Below are 18,564 nucleotides of genomic sequence, written 5' to 3' on the forward strand. Positions count from 1 at the left end.
AGGGGCAACCAGGACCCTCCCCAGCCCCCATCGCCAACGTTCCTATAGCAGGGACTGGTTTTCCCATTTGGAAAGGGAACTGGCCCCTAGAAAGCCAGACTGAAACCAGCCCCGCCTCCCTGGATTTTCATTCATTCTTTTAACAGCCATTCATTCCTCTGGTATTTGTTGAAGACCCACAAAATACTAGGTTGGGCCTGAAGGGGTTATGGCAGAGAGCCAGGCAGACAGATCCCATGCTCGAGACCCAAGCAGTTCAACACCGGCATCTCTATCAGAGTGGTGAGTGCCAGGATAGGAAGGATGTGGGGTTGGGGGAGGGGCAGAGGAAGAGTGAAGGAGCCTCTTGTCTCACTGTCTGTCAATCACAGAAGCCTTCATCTCAGACGCACTGTCCAGGCTGGGAGTAAACCTGGCCTTAGCTGGAACAGGGGACAGGAAGTGCTGTCCTGCAGCGGAAGCTGGGGGAGAAGTGTATCTGAGACAGGCGAGTCGAGCATGTGCAAGGGCTGGGGTGTGCATCTAGGTATGGATATGGACAGCTTGGGATCTCTTTGAGTAGTTAAGCTTCCTCCAGGGACTGAGAGAACCTTGGAAAAGTCTTAAGCAGGAGAATAACAGAACCAGGTGCCTCAAGTTAGCTATTTCATTGTGAGCAGGAGAAATGGACCTCAGACATCAGACAAGGGGCTTCCAGAAAGGGATGTGGGAGCTGGCAGTTGAGTAGGGGTGGAGCAGCCGGGCCTCACAGAGACGGGAAGCCCACAACCTCTCCTAGAGAAGGCCACTGAGGGTGCATTGATCTTTTTGTTTGTTTGTTTGGTTGGTTTGGTTTGGTTTGGTTTTTCTGAGACGGGGTTTCTCTATGCAGCTTTGGTGCCTGTCCTGGAACTCGTACTAGAGACCAGGCTGGCCTCGAACTCACAGAGATCCACCTGGCTCTGCCTCCCAAGTGCTGGGATTAAAGGCGTGCACCACCACTGCCCCGTGAGTGTATGGGTCCTTGAGCCTGCTATACCCCAAGGTCTAGGTACCAGGGGAAAGGGAAGCAGGGGATAACTTTCTGGCCCATTTAGCCACCTAAGGAACTGGAGTGGAACAGCATGGACAGAGCTCAGGGTCATTGTGCAGGTGAAACAAAAGGAACCAAACCCTGAAGAACACACACTGTGCGATCCACTATTAAGTTCTAATGAAGTCAGGCCCAGGCAGAAATCAGTAACAGTGGCTGCCCCTGACGAGCAGGGAGCAGGGAGCAGCTTACCAGAAAGGGCATAAAGGATTGTCCTCTCCCGGAGCCCTGGGAGTGAACACTGAGGGTCACACAGGTGTGTGCACCTGCCAGAACCCTTTAGCCTATGGGATTAAACCCCGTGCTCAGTGACAACTGGCAGTAGAAGCTGATCGCAAATAAACCGAGAAAGAGCTGGCCTGAGAAGCTCAGACCACACACCCGTTGTTCCTTGGCTGGGGGCTGAGGGGTCCCTGCCAGACAGTTCCCCTAAGACATTTTGCAACAGGAGAAGGTGATTTCCTGAAGTCAGGCCAAGGAGCTGTTGGTAAAAGAGGGAATGAGAGCTTAAAGGCCAGACAACAGCTTGAGAGTGGAGAGGGTTCTGTCTGCTAACTTAAGGAAAGAAACAATGTAACTAAGCAGAGAAGGCGGCGTAAACCTGTGAGTAACAAGGGCCAGTAGGCCGTGAACCGTGAAACTTGTCTGCTGGTCCTTTGAAGACAGTTGGCTAAATTTTAAGTTTTCTCACCTCCTGCACCCCTTGTGACCCAAATAGCAGCACCCTTGACATGTTCATTGTGGGACAAAGACCTGGATGGAAAATAACAAGAAGGTGGAGGATCTCATTTATAGGAACTTGTTCCCCCTCCAAAGCATTACCTCCAAGGGAAGAAATACGACTTCATTGAAAGAATTCCTCAGAGAGACAGAGACAGAAAGACATACACACACACACACACACACAGAGAGAGAGAGAGAGAGAGAGAGAGAGAGAGAGAGAGAGAGAGAGAGAGAGAGGGAGGGAGAGGCAGGCAAGTGCATACCACATGGCATGGCGCATCAGCTGTCGGACCTTCCCCATGTGTCACTGGACACATGCAGCTGGCTTGAAGCACTTAAGGCCTCCTTGTGGGCGCTGCCGCAGCTGCTGTCAGGGCTGCCGATGAAGTAAAGAAGGGGGCTCTTCTTCTTCCTGCCCTGGAGACCAAGAAGGCCTTCACTACCTTCTCCCCAGGCAGTGCCTTCCTCCTGGTCCATGGGGGCAGTTGTGGCCAAATTGCTCCTGCCTACCCTCAGCAGCCTGGCCTTCCTGCCCACAGTGAGCATCGCTGCCAAGAGGCAGTTTTACATGGAGGCCATGGTCTACCTCTTCACCATGTTCTTTGTGGCGGTAAGTGGGGACCTAGGAGGAAGACCTCCTGGGGAGGGCCACCACCCCTGTCCTGTGCCAGGTGACGGAGAGACATGATTTGGAAGAGAAAGGTGTGTGTGAGGGTGTCCTGGTGACTGGAAAGAGAGGGTTTGGAGTCTGTCTTCCTCTATGGACCTCAGTTTCTCCATCTGTGCCAGGATTTGGGAGGGGGCAGTGGCTGACGCATGTGACTAAAGCCAAGCCTGGGACGGCCCCATGTCAGTTAGCTAAGGACAGCCTTTGCAGGTTGCTTCTTCTTGTGCTCCCCACACCCTCCTCTCTACCAACTTTGTCCTGGGAGTTGCCGAGCCGGGGAGGACAGGGGGTGAGTGAGCAAGCCTAATGGACCTACTAGGTTCAGGGAAGGAAGAGGGCCTAGGTGGATCTGGCTCCAGAATTCAGAACTACCCTCATTGAGAAGGACCAGCCTCTCTCTGAGCTTTCTTTCTCTTCCATTGTGTGTCTGGCAGGCTGGCTGCCTCTGAGTTCCCTCTGCCGCTCTGTTCCCAGGTAGTGTCCTGGAGTGAGTCTTCTGTCTTTCAGGGCCTGTCTGGCACGGCTGGCTTTGCTGAAGCCTCTGTCAGGGCCTCTGCTCCTCCTCACCCGCTCTGTGTGTCCCTCCCTCCCCTTCTCTCACTAGTCCTGCATCTAGTTTCTTCTCTGCCTGTCCCTCCTTTCTTTCTGTCTGTATCCAGCTCTTTTGATTTCTAGAATTACACCCCCACGGAGTTCGCCCTCCTCTTCTCCCTGCTCTGTCTGTCTCTCGTTTCTTCTCCTGACCCTCTGTGTCTCTCTGGTTTTGTCTACCTGTCCATCCAACTTGCTTCTGTCTGTCTGTCTATCTAATCTATCGTCTATCTAATTATATGTTTATCTACCATCTATTCACTTACCACTTGTCTTGTTCTAGTGTATCTATTCATCATCTATCTATCATCTGTCTAGCCAACCATCTCACCCTGTCCATGCACCTGCTCATTTCTCTTCCTTCTGTCTTAAGGGGGATCACTGTGCCCCTGAGTCCTCCTGAGTCCCCCTCACACTGGTCCTCACTGCTGTCCTCTAACCAGGGGTCACACCATCTCCCTCATTGCTCGCTCTATAACCTTCTATTCTCTCTCATCACACCTGTCCCTCAACAGTTTGTATGGTGTGTGACCCACACACTGGCAGGATGCATGCTCGGGGTTGGCAAGCAGCCTCTTAGTCTCCTTCTTAAGGCAGAGCCAAACCTTTGGAAAACAGTATCCTGTCCCTAGGCCCGCCTCTCCCAGCAGCAGTGGACAAGAGCATGGAGTATGCGAGGGTTCTCAGCTGCTCTGAGTGAGTGAGGCCACGAGCATGCGTGTGTGTGTGTGTGTGTGTGTGTGTGTGTGTGTGTGTGTGTGTGCTCAAGCCAGAGTGATTTCTAGCGGTGGGAGAAGCCACCAGCGCTCGTGGGCTGACAACAGTCGGGGAGGGGTTGGCACATGTCTCCCTCCTGGTTGTGGAGGTCCCGTGGGTAACAGTGAGTTTCTCCAAGGAACTGGAAGCTTTAGGGCTCTGAGTTGACGTTAGGAGAGGAGGACATTAGACCACTGACAGCCACAGGCAGCAACCAGGGTCGGGAGGGGCTCAGCATCACCCATGAGCCTAGGGTAGTGATTTGCATTTGATAGAAGAGGAACGGGAGTCTCAGAGAAGCTGGGCCACCGATGTCACCATGCACAGCACTCTGAGATCCTGGTCTACCTACAGTGCTTTCCCACACTGTCATTCATTCCTCGTGAAACCTAGCCAAGGTCAGAGCCAGGATGAGACCCCAAGGTCAGGGACAAAAGCCAGGTTCTTGTGCCCAAGGCCCGTGTTAGACATAGCCCAGCAACTCACAGGCCCCAGTTAGGTCACCCCTGCCTGCCCTGGGCCTGGGCTGGCCTACAGCTGCCTCTGCACCAGCCTCAGAGACCCACCCTGCCCCACCCCACCCAGAGTGGCAGGGCCAGCTGTCTCCTATGACAAATGTCCCCTGGCCTCAAAGCCACAGTCTGTGCCTCTTCTGCCTTCCATGTGGCTCCTCTAGGACCCTCCATGGCAACCACCCGTTGTATGGTGTGCTGATGCCGAATACAAGAATGACTCTTGGTGTCAGTTACCCAAGAGTGGGCCTGATTTATCCCAAAGAGTTCTGCTCTCCCTTGGTCTAGCTAATCTTATAGCCATGTAATCTAACAGCAGATTTTAATCTAAGAATCTTGGACAACCTCATCCTCTCCACATGCTGAACAGCACAGCAAACAGGCTAAAAAGAGTGGGTAATATGAGTCTTAATCTTCTGCAGGAGTCTCACAAGACAGTTGTTTCTCTGGCCCTGTTGACTCAACAGCATACAAAGCCACATGCAGATATTCTCAGCCTATACCCACATGTTGCTTTCAACATGTGTTTTTTTTGGGGGGGGCAGGTGGTGGGGGGCACATGTTTTCAGTGCCTTGCTGATTTTAACACATGGTCTTAGCCCTGGTCACCACATCTCACACAAACATATACTGTTCTGAGTCAGGGGCATAAAAAAGTCACAAAGGAGAAATAGAGACTACATAACAATCAAAAGTTTATGCATGCATCTGAGCCTGTAGGACTCGGTTACACTAGAAATTCAAAGACTGATTGCACTGTTTTTCTCAGAGGTTGAGTTAATTATGACCAGGGTGAGTACAGCGTTCTAGATGATCTCAAAGGACAATATTAACTTGGTTTCAGATTGGGTGAAAGTTTCATTTGTAAAGGCAAACTTTAAACAGCATTTCCCAGAAAAATCATTCCCACCGTGTGGAGCACCATGCTATGGAGTTATCATGAAGGGTCCCCTTGCAAGCCACATAGAAGAGGTGCTCTCACTCCAGTGGACAGAGGAGGCCCTGAGAGACCGGCCTCTTTCTTGGACCCCTCTGCCAGATCTGCTGGGCTAACAGCAGGGTTGGAGCTCCTGCCACACCCAGCTATGTCCTAGCCCAGCCCCAGTTGGGCCAAATCCACCTGCCTCTGGGGAGGAAGTGTACTCATCACTGCCTTGCCCTTGCCTCCTTGGGTAGGGAGGTGCCCCAGGGAAGTTCACAGTCACACAGATCCCAAAAGAACCTCAGGGCCTGGGGACAGTCCCCTCTCCCGCTGTAAAGCCTCCTCCTCTGGCCCTCACACACAGGCAAGTATTCTATGCTGGGATCCAGCCTAACGAGGCTCTTCCGCTCCTCTTGGGGAAGGTACTGATGTTTCAGAATCTCACAGTGGGTGAGTTTTACTCATCCATTCGGGCCTATACAACAAAGGGAGCACAGATGTTACAGACAGTGGGCCCAGGTGGGGTTGAATGATGTGGCTTTATTATAAGGACTGGAAGAGCAGGGGCCCCTCCCAGAGCTGAGTCTCTTTCCTTCTCGGCTTGAGAGCCTTGATCTGGCCCCACCTGAAGCTTGTCCTCCCCGAAGCTAAACAGTTAGAGCTCACACCTAGCTGGGGAACCTCCTCCTCGCCAATGTCCCTTTAAAAGGGGCAGTACCCAAAGCTCAGGGCAGCATCAAAGCTCTGGGTGGGGCAGGTCCAACACAGAAGCTGGACCACCCCCTCCCTTCCCCTGGATGCTCTCAGTTGACTGACAGTCCACATGCAACTGTGATCAGCAGGAGGTCTCTAAGCTTCTAAGTCAGGCCCCACGTGCTTGACTGACACATCCATCAGGCAGGGTCCTGGCCCCCTATGGTGCCCCTGCTGCCTCCAGACAGGGCTGTTTTCCAGCTTGCCTGCTCCCTCCTGCTGAGCTGGGTTTACCAAGAGCCGATTGTGCTGGCTCCCGGGCTTGTTTGTGCCAGTCTTACTTGTCAAAATAATTATGTCATGTAATTAAATATTACTTAAAATGATGAAATGTGGAGCAAAAGGAGAGAGAGTTGTTTTCCGTAAGAAATAAGTTGACTGCTTGGAAATATTTCATATAGGGCTTTTTGCTTAAACGTAAATCTGTTCAGCTACACGTCAAGAACACGCCTGCTGGAGTATGGGGGAGAGGTGTAGAAAAGAGGGTGGCAGGATGAGCCCCTGCATGGAGGAGTCTGAAGTCTTCCTCCTTTGTGAAGAGCAGGGGGTCCAGGATAAAAGACTCACATCCAAAGATTGACGTGAGAACATGTGTGCCCTTGCAATCAGCCCAGGGCAAAGGGTGTGTATGAGTGGTATTTTAGGGTCCCCTTCTCAACAGGCTTCATCTGAGTGACGACCAGCCTTGGGCCAGTGGTAAGAGGGTCTGAAAGTGATATTTACTTCCAGTCCTGATGGACTCACCTGTTTAATCTCCACAAGACCTCGTCAGAGGGAGTGTCCAATTGTGTGCCCTGATAACATGGGGAAACTGCTGCAGGAAGCCATCAAGGCCTCACGCTAGTGAGGGGCCTGTGGCTTGGGACCAGTTCTCACCCATCGCCGATGCCCACGGCCCGCTGACCTCTTGTGTTTTCCCCCAGTTCTCCCATGCCTGCGATGGGCCTGGCTTGTCCATGCTGTGTTTCATGCGCCGTGACATCCTGGAGTACTTCAGCATCTATGGGACGGCCCTGAGCATGTGGGTCTCACTAATGGGTGAGTGGCTATCTCTGCCAGTCGGGGGGGGGCGAGGGGGCGCGGGGGGAGGGGAGGGGCGGGGAGCCATTCCCCAACACCAGCCAGCACCCAGCCCATCTCTGAGATCCTCTCCCTCTCTGCTTTGCAGAGCCAGCGGCTTAATCTACTAAAAGAAACACACACATTTCTTAGATGCCTGCACTCTGACTTTTCACATCCTTAAGTGATTCCTGTAATAAGCACTTGTGACATTTAAAGAGCAAAAAAAGGCACACAAAGGAGAGGACAAAAGTGTTCCCGTACTCAGCCCTACAGACACCGCCATTGCCCTCAGGTCAAGGACTTAGCCTCCCAGAACATACTCCAGGCTCAAGGGAATATTTGCTCTTATGGGTCATCTTCAGCTCTGGGTTTTAAGAAGGTAGGCCATTCAAAAATCCTCGCTTTGGGCCTGGAGTACAGCTCAGTAGTCCATCACTGGCCTGGTGAGCAATAGGTTCCATCCATTGGTTCCATCTCCAGCACTGTGAAAATTTGAAAGAGAAAGAAAGAAGGAAGGAAGGTGTCTTAGTTAGAGTTTCTATGGCTATTGAAGAGACACTGTGATCACAGCAACTCTTATAAAGGAAAACATTTAATTGGGGTGGCTTACAGCTTCAGAGGTTTCATTATTGTCATGGTGGGAAGCATGTCGGCATGCAGGCAGACATGGTGCTGCAGAAGGAGCTAAGAGTCCTACATCTGGATCCACAGGCAGCAGGAAGAGAATGAGACACACTAGGCCTGGCTTGAGCATCTGAGACCTCAAAGCCCACCCAGAGTGACACACTTCCTCCAACAAGACCACACCCACACCAACAAGGCCACACCTCCTAATAGTGCCACTCCCTGTGAGACTGTGGGGAACATTTTCTTTCAAAGCACCACAGAAGGGATGGAGATAGTAAGAAAGCAGGAAGGATGAAGGAAAGAAGAAAAGGAAGGAAGGAAAGAAGGAAGGAAGGGAGGGAGGGAGGGAGGGAGGGAGGGAGGGAGGGAGGGAGGGAGGGAGGGGGAAAGAAAATAAAGGAAAGGGAGAAGCCAAATCAACTTAACCTTGTTTCTCAGGGATGTTGTCACAGGTGGGCCATGTTACCTGAGGGTCCCTCCTGAGACCCCGCCCTATGCACCACTCACCCGCTCACATATCTCTAGTCTTAATACTTTCATCCGAGGATTCCCAGGAAATACTGATCACTCAGTCTACCATTTAATTACAGCCACACTGATCCCGGGAAGCAGCATCCCCTGTTTCTTCCAAATAACCGAAATTCAGACCCTGTGGGGACCAAGTTGGGCCTTTGGATCCTACAGACTGGGAGGACATCCCAAAGGGTTCCCGAGGGTGGGGGACAGCCAAGGGGAGGGAAGCAACTCACCATTGCCGCGCCTCTCTCCAGCACTGGCCGATTTTGATGAACCCCAGAGGTCAACCTTCACGATGCTCGGTGTGCTTACCATCGCGGTTCGGACTTTCCATGACCGCTGGGGCTATGGGGTGTACTCGGGCCCCATAGGCACAGCCATCCTCATCATTGCTATGAAGTGGGTGAGTACTGTGGGTATCTCAGCTGGCAGGGCCCAGGGACTCTGCAGCTCTCCCCTGACCTTGGTTCTCCTATATGGGGGTCCTATACCTCCTACCCTTATATGCAGGCAAACTAACCTAAGAATTGAGCCCAAACTCCTAGAATCCTTAGAAATGGTGACTCATGCTTGAACCCTATTCGCTGCTGGCTCATCAGTAATTACTGGTCCTGTGTAAAGCCAAAACTCCTTTTTTCCCCTGCTATGTGTCCAAATACTCATAAAGAAGGCTTCTAAGCACGGGCACATACATGGCTTTTAATGTACCCAGAGATGAGGAGGCCACTCATCATCATGACCATCACTGTCATTATTTCCATCAACGTCATTATCCCCATCTTTACCATTCTGAGAGACAATGGCTGCTTACAGCACCAGTTGGAGAGCAGCTAGGTTAATCTGGAGAGCCTGCCTGAAGGAAGCAAGCTTTGGATATAGTTCTCGTGAGGAAGGAAGGTTTGAGGTGTGGCTGAAGCAGAGGAGGGCCTGGTACCTGACACTTACTCTGTCCTCTACAGTCCCAAGGCCCTCCTGGCTGCAAGGTCTAGAGCCCACCTAAGCTAGCCAACATGAACAAGGGTGCCAATAGCAGACTAGACCCAGGGGTGTCTCCTGGACCCCTCTCCGAGCAGTCAGGCCCAAACACAGACCTGGAAGGCCAGCAGGCTTCATGCCAAGCAGGTGGCAGCCCAGGCCCCAAGTTCACACCGCTCCTCTGCATTTTGCATGCAGCACCACTTTGGATCTTGGGGTTCCCCTGAGTAGAACCTCAGCAGTGCAGAGCAGGCCAGGCAGTGCTTTGTGGGGGAGGGAGCGGGGGCGGAGGTGATGGAGGCTCTGATCCATCCACCGGGCAGGGAGGACAGGTAAAAGCAGGCAGGAAGCTTCCAAGCACCTGCTACTCCTGTGGGCTCCAAGGAACCCAAACTTATTCTGCTTTTTAATTAAGGGTGAAGCTGGGGTGCCCAGGGGTCAGCAGGCAAACCTACAGCCTCAGTAGGCAGTAGCTGCTGGACTTGGCTGTTCAGGGGGCAAGAACGAGATTCTGTCTCACTCTAACTGGGGTGAAGCTGGCCCTGGCTGACCCTGAAGACCAGAGCCTCTTTTGTGGCAGAGGCGCTAGGGTTCTGCACGGTTAATTAGCAAGCTGGAATGCATAAACATGAAGGCTCCTTCTGATGTTGCTTCCTCATCCTGTCCATCATGGCCCCCTTGCTGCCTTTGGCTGGATCTGGATCTGACTGAATCTTTTTTTTTTTTTAAGACAGGGCCTCACTTTATATCCTTGGCTGACCTCCAACTCACAGAGCTCCTCCTGCCTCTGCCTCCTGCATGCTGGGATTAAAGTCCAGCACTCCCATACTGACAGGATTTTAATTAACCAGGACAGCATACATGTATTAGTATCCCTCAGTAAATGCCAGGCTTCCCAGGTCTCTGGAGGAAATGGGAGTGAGAAAGGCTGCAGCCGTCCACGTCTGGGGCACAGATCCCATCTCCTGGACCACTAAATAAGCAGGTGGTTTGGACTTGCTTCTTAGAATGGGCATAGCGTTCTTTCCCATGTCTCACCCTTTGGGGGAAGACGTATGGAAACAACACTTGGGGAGCAGAAACTGAGTTAAATGGAAAATAGGGTTCCTAGGACAAAGAAGACCCCTGGGTGACCTTGGATATTCTTCCCCTCTCTGGGACCCCAGTGTTACAATTGTGAAATTGACCACACGAGGGCTTCCCAGGCCGCCAGAACCTGCACCCACAGCACTGACACCATTCACCAGGTCCTCAACTCCTGCTAATAATGGCAAGTTTTAGAAGTTCCAGAAGACTGGAAACAGCACCTTATCACCACTCATTTGGTGGTAAAGCCAGCTCTGACCAGCTGTTGATGGCCTTTGTGTTTCCAATGTATTCAGTGATGTGCGCGGTCAGGGCTGCTGTCCCATGCCCACAGTGTGCATCTGACAGTGGTGTGTGTAATGGTCTACCCCACTGAAGCCTGAACCACCCTGAGTCTAAAATACCTCTGGGACCCAAGGGTCTGCATTCCACTGAGGAACCACAGGTATCTCATCTCTTCTATGTCATACCTCATCTTACCAAGCTTGTAACCCATCAGGGCCTGAGAAATCAAGGTTAATGGAAAAGGACCAAGACTTGGCTGGTAAAGCTGATCATATTAGTCTGTGTGCCACTGAAGTCCCACAGACCACCACACAAACCGCCTGGAGAGGGAGGGAGTGCAGGGCTCATAGGTCCCAGATAAGCTGGCCTCCTTTCACTGTTCACGATCTCCGGGGGCATGCCCTCTCTCTAGTTGGGGGATAGGAGTGCATCCGTGGCCTTGCTCCTTCCCAGAGAGGCAACAAGGGCAGTGGGGACCCAGGGAAAACTGACCCAGAGATTCTCAACCCTACCACTCAGGCAAAGATCTCTGCCAGTTTTGCTTGGGGGGGGGGGCAGTGCTTGCAGAACTGACAGAGGTGCTCGGGCATGCAGAGGAATGGGGGTGGGGCGCTTCTCCTACCTGAAGATGGTAGGGGGGTAGGGGATGGCAGTGGGATCATGCCCAGACAACTCAGGAAAGGGCCCTTCCCTGTACTGCATCCCAAAATCCTTAATGTTCCCACCTTGCCCCCGCAGCTCAAGAAGATGAAGGAGAAGAAGGGCCTGTACCCTGACAAGAGCATCTACACTCAGCAGATAGGCCCCGGCCTCTGCTTTGGGGCACTGGCCCTGATGCTTCGCTTCTTCTTTGAGGTATCAGGCCTGTGGGGAGGGGATTGAGCCCTCCAGAGCCCTCTGGAAATGGCTTGACTTAACAGACAGGGTAGCAGGCTGTTTTCACAGGGAGGCTCCAAGTCATGCATTCTGTTGTGGTGGGACTTGAAGTCGGTACTCTCCATCCCCAGTGTGCCCGCACCACAGCCTGCGTGGACCTGAGGGTCACAGGGAGTCAACCAGGCTGACTTCAGGAAGCTTGATGCATGTCCTGGAAGAGGCCAGGGGCTGATGGACAGAACCCAGAGGACAGGGGACAGAGGAAGGCAGAAAGCCTTTCTGCCATATTCTCAGAGTGGGATGGCCTGCAGAGGCACCAGATGGCTAGAAGGACTTAGTCCAGGGAAGGGGCTGAGGCTCGGGACTGACTCGCTCTCCTCCACAGGAATGGGATTACACCTATGTCCACAGCTTCTACCACTGTGCCCTGGCCATGTCCTTCGTCCTGCTGCTGCCCAAGGTCAACAAGAAGGCTGGGAACACAGGGCCCCCCGCCAAGCTGACCTTCTCCACCCTCTGCTGCGCTTGCGTCTGACCACAGCCCCTGTCCTAGGCCCCTGCCCTCCTGTCTGGCAGTCCCACCATCTCTCCCAAGATACCTTCTCTGCTTCCCAAGTGGTGTGTCAATGAGAAATGGTCTCTTCTGCACCCCAAGAGACCAGCAGACCTGCTACACTCTGCTAAACGATGCTTAGGGACCCACTAGCTTCACGTTCACCAGTTGCAGAAGGGAAAAAAAAAAGAATTTTCTCCTCTAAGACTTCATAACCATAGGTGTGCCTGGCAGAGCTCTAGACCAGAAGATACTGGCCACAAGTCCCAGCCCGGCAGTGTGCACAACAGGGTTCCTAAGTCCTGCCTGCCTGGATTGTCTGCTTTCTCTAGAAAACTGGTATTGCCACTTCTGCCCCCTGCCCAGGCTCTGAAAGTCCCCCTCCCCCACTTAGGAAGCTGGAGCCAGTGAAACCAGCTTTGGCCTGGACCCAAGCTTGCATGCCCCTGTCTGGGCCCCATCCCTTTAGCCAGGTCTTAGATCAAGCCATGCAGAGTAAACTCCTGATCGGCCACTAGTCATTAGCCTCCAAGAACACCTTATATACATCCGGTTCCTAGAAAAAGTCTCTGCGCTGAGTGTTACAGTTCTGGTCTTGAGGGAGTGCCTGAGTTCAGGATCGGCAACTGGCCTAAGGATCAGCCTTAGGACTTCAGCCTAAGTCCAGGTGCTGGTAGACACAGAGCTAAATCTGCTGCTAGCCTGGGTACCTGGGCTGGAGGCGGGGTAGACTGTTGATCTTCAGTTTACTCTACACTGGCCTGAAGCTCACTCTGGGGCCCTGAAGAAAAGGCAAGTGCAGGAGACACCCCTGGGCCAGGCCTTGCTGGGATTGCGCCATACTGTGAGCAGTCCTGTCTGTAACAGACTGGGGGTCAGGGCGTGGCAGGGCATGGCAGCCATCACAGCAGCCTTCAGACATCACCTCACAAGCCTGCATCTCCCCAGCACCCCAAGCCATCCCCTTTCCTAGTGACCCAAGGCCCAGCTGTCAGCAGGAAGTTACCTACACCTGTCTGGGACTTATTAATGTCTCCAGATGGTGCCACTTCAAGGCAGCAGCTACCCACATCCGGTCCCCACCCACTAGGCAGCTGGCAATCTCTCCTAAGTCATCTCCTGTACCTCCTAAGGAAGCCAGCTCCACCGCTTGGCTTGAATGTCCCTCTCTTCCCAGCTTACCCCCTCAGCCTAGCCTTCTGGGTGCCTACCCCCGTGAACACCCACAACTCTGTATCTCGGCCATCTCTACCTGCCCCTTGCCTGCCCTCATATCCCCAGGTCCTGGTCGTAGACAAAGGTTACCCATGGGTCTTGTCCCATCTCTGGCCCCAGAGATTCTTAATGATAGAGCAGCCCAGGATGCCACAGGGCACCTCAGAATGTTCAAATCTGGCACCTAGGGACTAGGCCTCATTTATCAGGTAAGGAAGCCAAGACACATAGTCTGGGCTCTGAGGCTCCTTAGAAAAGGAGCAGAGGGCTGGAGAGATGGCTCAGTGGCTGAGAGCACTAGCTGCTCTTCCAGAGGACCCAGGTTCAATTCCCAGAACCCACCCAGCAGATCACGGCCGTCTGTAACTCCAGTTCTAGAGGATATGATCACCATAAGATCCCTCTTCTGGCCTCGAAGGGACAAGGCACACATGTGGTGCACACACGTACTTGGAAGGAAACACCCAAGCACAAAATGTAAAAATAAATAAATCTAGATAACAAATCAAGGAAAAAACTCAGAAGGGGAAGAACAGGAACAGAGTAGGACAAGGGCCCTGAGGTATGGAGGCCTCACTCGCCTCGCTGTTGTGCCCTCCTCTGGCCTCCAGTCACGTACAGTCACACACCACACAGGCCGCTGTAAACACACGCCTGCACGTGACATACACATATGTACCTTAAGCACATATCACATGAGCTCACACACCAGGGAGACACAGGGTGTCCTGGAGCCCAGTCTTCCTTTGGGTCCCCTCTTATTTCCATAGCAATAACTGCTGAGTCAGAGCTGCTCACCCCAAGTGAGGGGCGGAGGTGAAAGGTGCCAGGGCCCCTCTGCAAGCAGGTGTCTGCAGGGTGTCCCCAGCGCATCATGTCTCTGTCTTACCCCAACCCCGAGCAAGCAACCCTGCCTGCCTCCAGCTCGGCAGCCACTTTTGGAAAACTGGAGGCAACAAGATGTCCTTGAGCAGGGAGGACCACAGACAGCCTAGCCAAAGGGCCATACCGACAGGCTCTCCCTGGTGGCGCTGCTGATTTATGAGAGTCTTCTGGGCACCAGGCCAAGTCTGTAAGTCACGGAAGATTAGGAGGCGCACTCAAGCCCTCAGCCCGGCCTCTGCAGCCCGTGCCTGGCCTATAGGACTCCCGATGTAGCCTTACTCTCCAAGCATCTCAGCTCCCACGGCTGCTTGTAGGGGCCCTGGGCACAATCCTGAGCCCAGTTTGCAGATGAGAACACTGAGGACCATGGATACTAGTAACACAGGACAGTGACTAAAGACCTGGCATTGACACTTAGGGCTTTCCTCAGTCACTCCCCCTGTGGCCAGGAGGGGAAGACAGGAAGAGATGAGCCACCGTGCTCCCCAGTGGCCACTGGCACTTCAAAACTAGCAAGAAAAGCCAGGCGGTGGTGGCGCACGCCTTTAATCCCAGCACTCGGGAGGCAGAGGCAGGCGGATCTCTGTGAGTTCAAGGCCAGCCTGGTCTCCAAAGCGAGTTCCAGGAAAGGCGCAAAGCTACACAGAGAAACCCTGTCTCGAAAAACCAAAAAAAAAAAAAAAAAAAAAAAAAAAAAAAAAACTAGCAAGAAAGGACCAGACCTTAGATGTCAATGACTCTGAACCCTGCTGCTGTCCAGCCCAGGGTCTTGTGTCCCTGGAATTTGGGAATCATGGCATGTGGAGCCAAAGAGGGCTTCCAAGGTCATCCAGCCACTTAAGATGCTAGACAGAACTTCTTCTCCTATCTTGCATGATGGGGAGACCCAAAAGCATTCAACCTGATACCCCCATCTGTAGAGTGCTTAGGAAAGCTCCATTAGGTGCTCCTAGGAGTTGAAGAGCCACACTGCCTGAGGGAACCTGCTGTATGGATGTAGGGTCCCCTCTTGGGGCAGCTGATCGTGGGCACGGTGGTTGTTGGTAAGCTGAGTCAGAACTGTGAGTAGCAATTTCAAGTTGAATTAGCCATGAGTAGCACTGTAGACCCCAGGGTGCATCTGAACTCCAGGTACATGGTAGAGATGGTAGAGAATTAGACCACACACACACACACACACACACACACACACACACACGCACGCACGCACGCACACGCACACACGGAGAGAGAGAGAGAGGGTCAAGGACATGATATGGGACCCTCTGTCTCAGTGATAATGGAGGCGAAAGCACAGACTGAACAGGCCAAGTTCTAAGGGGGACATTCAGATGGAGGAGTTGGGCAGCCAGCTCTGAGAGACATCAAGCCGGCCCCTGACAAAGATTCTTATTTATGTGCGAGGGTGGGCTAATGTGGACAAGGGGTGGATCCTGGGCATGGCATGAGGAAGGGCATCCAGCTTAACTGGGCAGCAGAAGCACTGGCTCCACAGTGAACACTTGGCATGTAATAAGAAAGGGCTGCTGTGGCTGCTAAGGACAGTGTAGCGTGAACACCCTGTGCCCTCACTGGGTAGCCTTCCCTGAGTTAATGCCTCAGCCCTGCACTTGCCCTTGGTCCCTGTGCATGTCCCTGTCTCCAGCACACTTACAGAAGACACGCTTAAATTCAAAATCAAACACTGTGCTTTGGAAACTCAGCTTGAATCTAGTGTCCTCTTCCCCCCACCCCCCAGTCCTGTTTCTAAGTTCTCTGGATGTTCAGGTTTGGGAAATCCCAAGTTAAGACAAGAGGCAGAAGCAAAGAGGCTGGGAGCCCCAGATCTGGCTGGGGCTTCCCTGACAGGATATGGTTGGGAGGGTGGGTCCCTCCTCCCAATCTATCACATCCAAATCTGGGAAGATGAGTAGGCGCAGACCCATGACAGCCATCCTGGGCCTGGGCATGGCCACATTCATCTTAAGTGTCCAGCGCAAATGCACCTTGGCCTTGGTCCCACCGTCAATGCGCACACATACCCTCCTGGCACACCCCCTTGGGGCCCCACTCAGGGGGAGAGAGTGCCCTACCTTGGACAGCAAGGCAAACGGAGAGGGATAGTATAAACATTTACAGCAAGGTAGACACAACAGTCCATTGTGGCAGCAGCCTGGCTTCCCCCAGCAGGGGAGAGGCTGTTGGGGAGCAGGAGAGCGCCTGGGCAGCCGCCAGGACCTGCGCGCAGAGGTGTTTTTGTCTGAGGCGTCTGCATACAGCCGCCTGCCTCTGTCAGTCTGCTACTGAAATTTCCTGTCTCTGTTATTCTCTTCTTCAGGAAGAGATCTGAAACCCAAAACTTTTATTGCTCCTTTAAAAGGGCTTTACAGCTCCCCACCCGCTTCCCAGACTTGTCCTGCTCGAAGAGCTGGGATTGTAGTTAGGGGCAGCATGCTGGGCACTGGGTCTCTGTGGGCAGGCCAACCACAGGGTCTTGGCTGCGGAGGACCAGAAGGAAAGGGGGGGGGGGCTGGGGAGCTAGAGTGGCTCAGGATAGCTGGACCGGGCTAACTGCTCCTCCATGTGTCTATCCTGCTGGCTGGTGAGCTGGTCAGGCACAAGCATGGGGACCCAGGACCACATACCCTAACACCTTAGCTGACCTCAGCCCCCTTGGCTACCTCCGCAAACCGTTTGTCTACCTATAAAAACAGGATCAGCAGCCTCGGCCTGCCGTCCCTTGGAGAGAGTTAAGTGAGAAACAAGCCCACTTGGAAAAGTGTTAGGAAATTAAAAAGAATCAGAGCGGAGAAGGCTAGGCAGATGGGCATAGGATGTGGACTGATCCAGGCAGGTCAGGCTCCAGCCCTCTCTCTACAACCTCAGGCAAACTTCATAGGTCCTCTTAGCCTCAGTTTCCCCATTTTAACAGAACCTGACACCTTTCAAATCTTCTCAAGATCTCAAGGCTGGAAAATAGTTCAGTGGGCTCAGGTGCAGTATTTTTTTCCATTTTTTAGATTTTTTTTTTTAATTTTGTGTGTGTGTGTGTGTGTGTGTGTGTGTGTGTGTGTGAGAGAGAGAGAGAGAGAGAGAGAGAGAGAGAGAGAGGTGAAAGTGTAGGAGCACACATGTCATGGCACAGGTACAGAGGTCAGAGGACGTGTGTTCCAGGGATTTCAGGGATTAATCTTAGGCCATTAGGACTTGCAGGACGAACACTTTACCCACTGATCCATGCGGTCCCAGCACAATGTTTTTAATGACACTTTGCAAATTGTTTTAAGTCTCTCTCTCTCTCTCTCTCTCTCTCTCTCTCTCTCTCTCTGTGTGTGTGTGTGTGTGTGTGTGTGTGTGTGTGTGTGTGTCCGTGTCCTTGCCGAAGGAAGTATATCACTGGAGGCCATTTGGAGGTCAGAGGACGACCTCAGGCGTCAACCCTCAGCTTCCGCCTCGCTTGAGACAGGGCGTCTTTGTTGGTTGCTCCTTCTACCAGGCTCTCTGGCCTATGAACTTGCAGGGTTTCTCAATCCCCACTTCACAGAGTCTCACAGGCACCACCACGTCCAGCTTTACAGTGAGTTCCAGGGATCTGAATTCAGATGCGGCCGACATTTCGCCCACTACATCATTTCCGTAGTCCTTTGAGGACACTTTTCAGTGGTGACCATTGCCCTTTTCACCATCGTGGTGGTGGTTTGAATGAGAAATCCATCCCCTGTAGGTTCAGGCATTTGAATGCTTGGCCTCCAGTTGGTGGCACTGTTTGGAGAGGTTTAGGGGGTGTGGCCTCGCTGGAGGAAGCACATCACTGGAGGCAGGGATTGAGAGTAATGTCACCCTGTTTTCAGTTCACTCCCTCTACTTTGTGTTCCCTGCTAAGGACACGACCTCTCAGCTCCCTACTCCTGACACCATGCCTTCCCATGTGCTGCTGTGTCTCTGCCTCACCATGGTGGACTCTCGCCCCTCTGGAACCATAAGCCAAAATAAACTCCCTCTTCTTCAGGTTGCCTGTGGTCAGGGTGTTGTTATCACACCGACAGAAAAATAACTGGTAAAATCGTCAAAGACAAAACAGGGGTTTTGGAGGTTTTTTTAGAATTTAAAATAGAGGATTCTTCCCACTGGGAGATATCACCCCAGTGGAGATACGAAATGCCCCGTTCCCACAGACTCAACATGCTCTAAATTAAGAATTGTAGACTGAACAACTCTGGAAGCCTGCTAGGAAGGGGCAGATTTGAGACTAAAGCTGGAAAAACAAAATGGCAGCCGGAGATAGTGAATGAACTCGGTCCCAGAGTCTGAAGTTTCAGGAGGGCTCTGGCCTGAGTGGAGATATGGGCAAAGGGTGGCCAGAAAAGGGTGTGGTCGGAAGCCTCCAAGCAAAAGGAAGCCCACGAGGGCAGAGAGGAGGAGGGATAAGAAGGCTTCCTGGTTGCCCTCTGACCTGCGTGTGCTGCAAAGCCCAGTCGGTCCTTGTTGGGGGTGACCCACTAAGGGATG

The 18,564-nt window shown here is 52.8% G+C and overlaps 1 protein-coding gene across 1 annotated transcript; it reads left to right on the plus strand.

Moving 5' to 3' along the window:
* The first annotated feature begins 2,083 nt into the window (after positions 1-2,083).
* Positions 2,084-13,517, plus strand: Mymk (myomaker, myoblast fusion factor). The gene is made up of 5 exons (XM_028858707.2): positions 2,084-2,405; positions 6,920-7,034; positions 8,456-8,604; positions 11,286-11,402; positions 11,809-13,517. The coding sequence occupies exons 1-5, from the start codon at positions 2,271-2,273 to the stop codon at positions 11,956-11,958; spliced, it is 666 nt and encodes a 221-aa protein (XP_028714540.1). The 5' UTR covers positions 2,084-2,270; the 3' UTR covers positions 11,959-13,517.
* The last annotated feature ends 5,047 nt before the right edge of the window (positions 13,518-18,564 follow it).

This window comes from Peromyscus leucopus, chromosome 4, assembly GCF_004664715.2.
Source record: "Peromyscus leucopus breed LL Stock chromosome 4, UCI_PerLeu_2.1, whole genome shotgun sequence".
NCBI classification, from domain to species: Eukaryota; Metazoa; Chordata; class Mammalia; order Rodentia; family Cricetidae; genus Peromyscus; species Peromyscus leucopus.

What these genes read in the sequence shown, in the direction of transcription:
- Mymk (XM_028858707.2), top strand. Translation starts at nt 2,271, where the DNA reads ATGGGGGCAGTTGTGGCCAAATTGCTCCTGCCTACCCTCAGCAGCCTG. An exon ending in TCACCATGTTCTTTGTGGCG is followed by an intron (nt 2,406 to 6,919) that starts GTAAGTGGGGAC and finishes GTTTTCCCCCAG; the next exon opens with TTCTCCCATGCCTGCGATGG. An exon ending in TCATCATTGCTATGAAGTGG is followed by an intron (nt 8,605 to 11,285) that starts GTGAGTACTGTG and finishes TTGCCCCCGCAG; the next exon opens with CTCAAGAAGATGAAGGAGAA.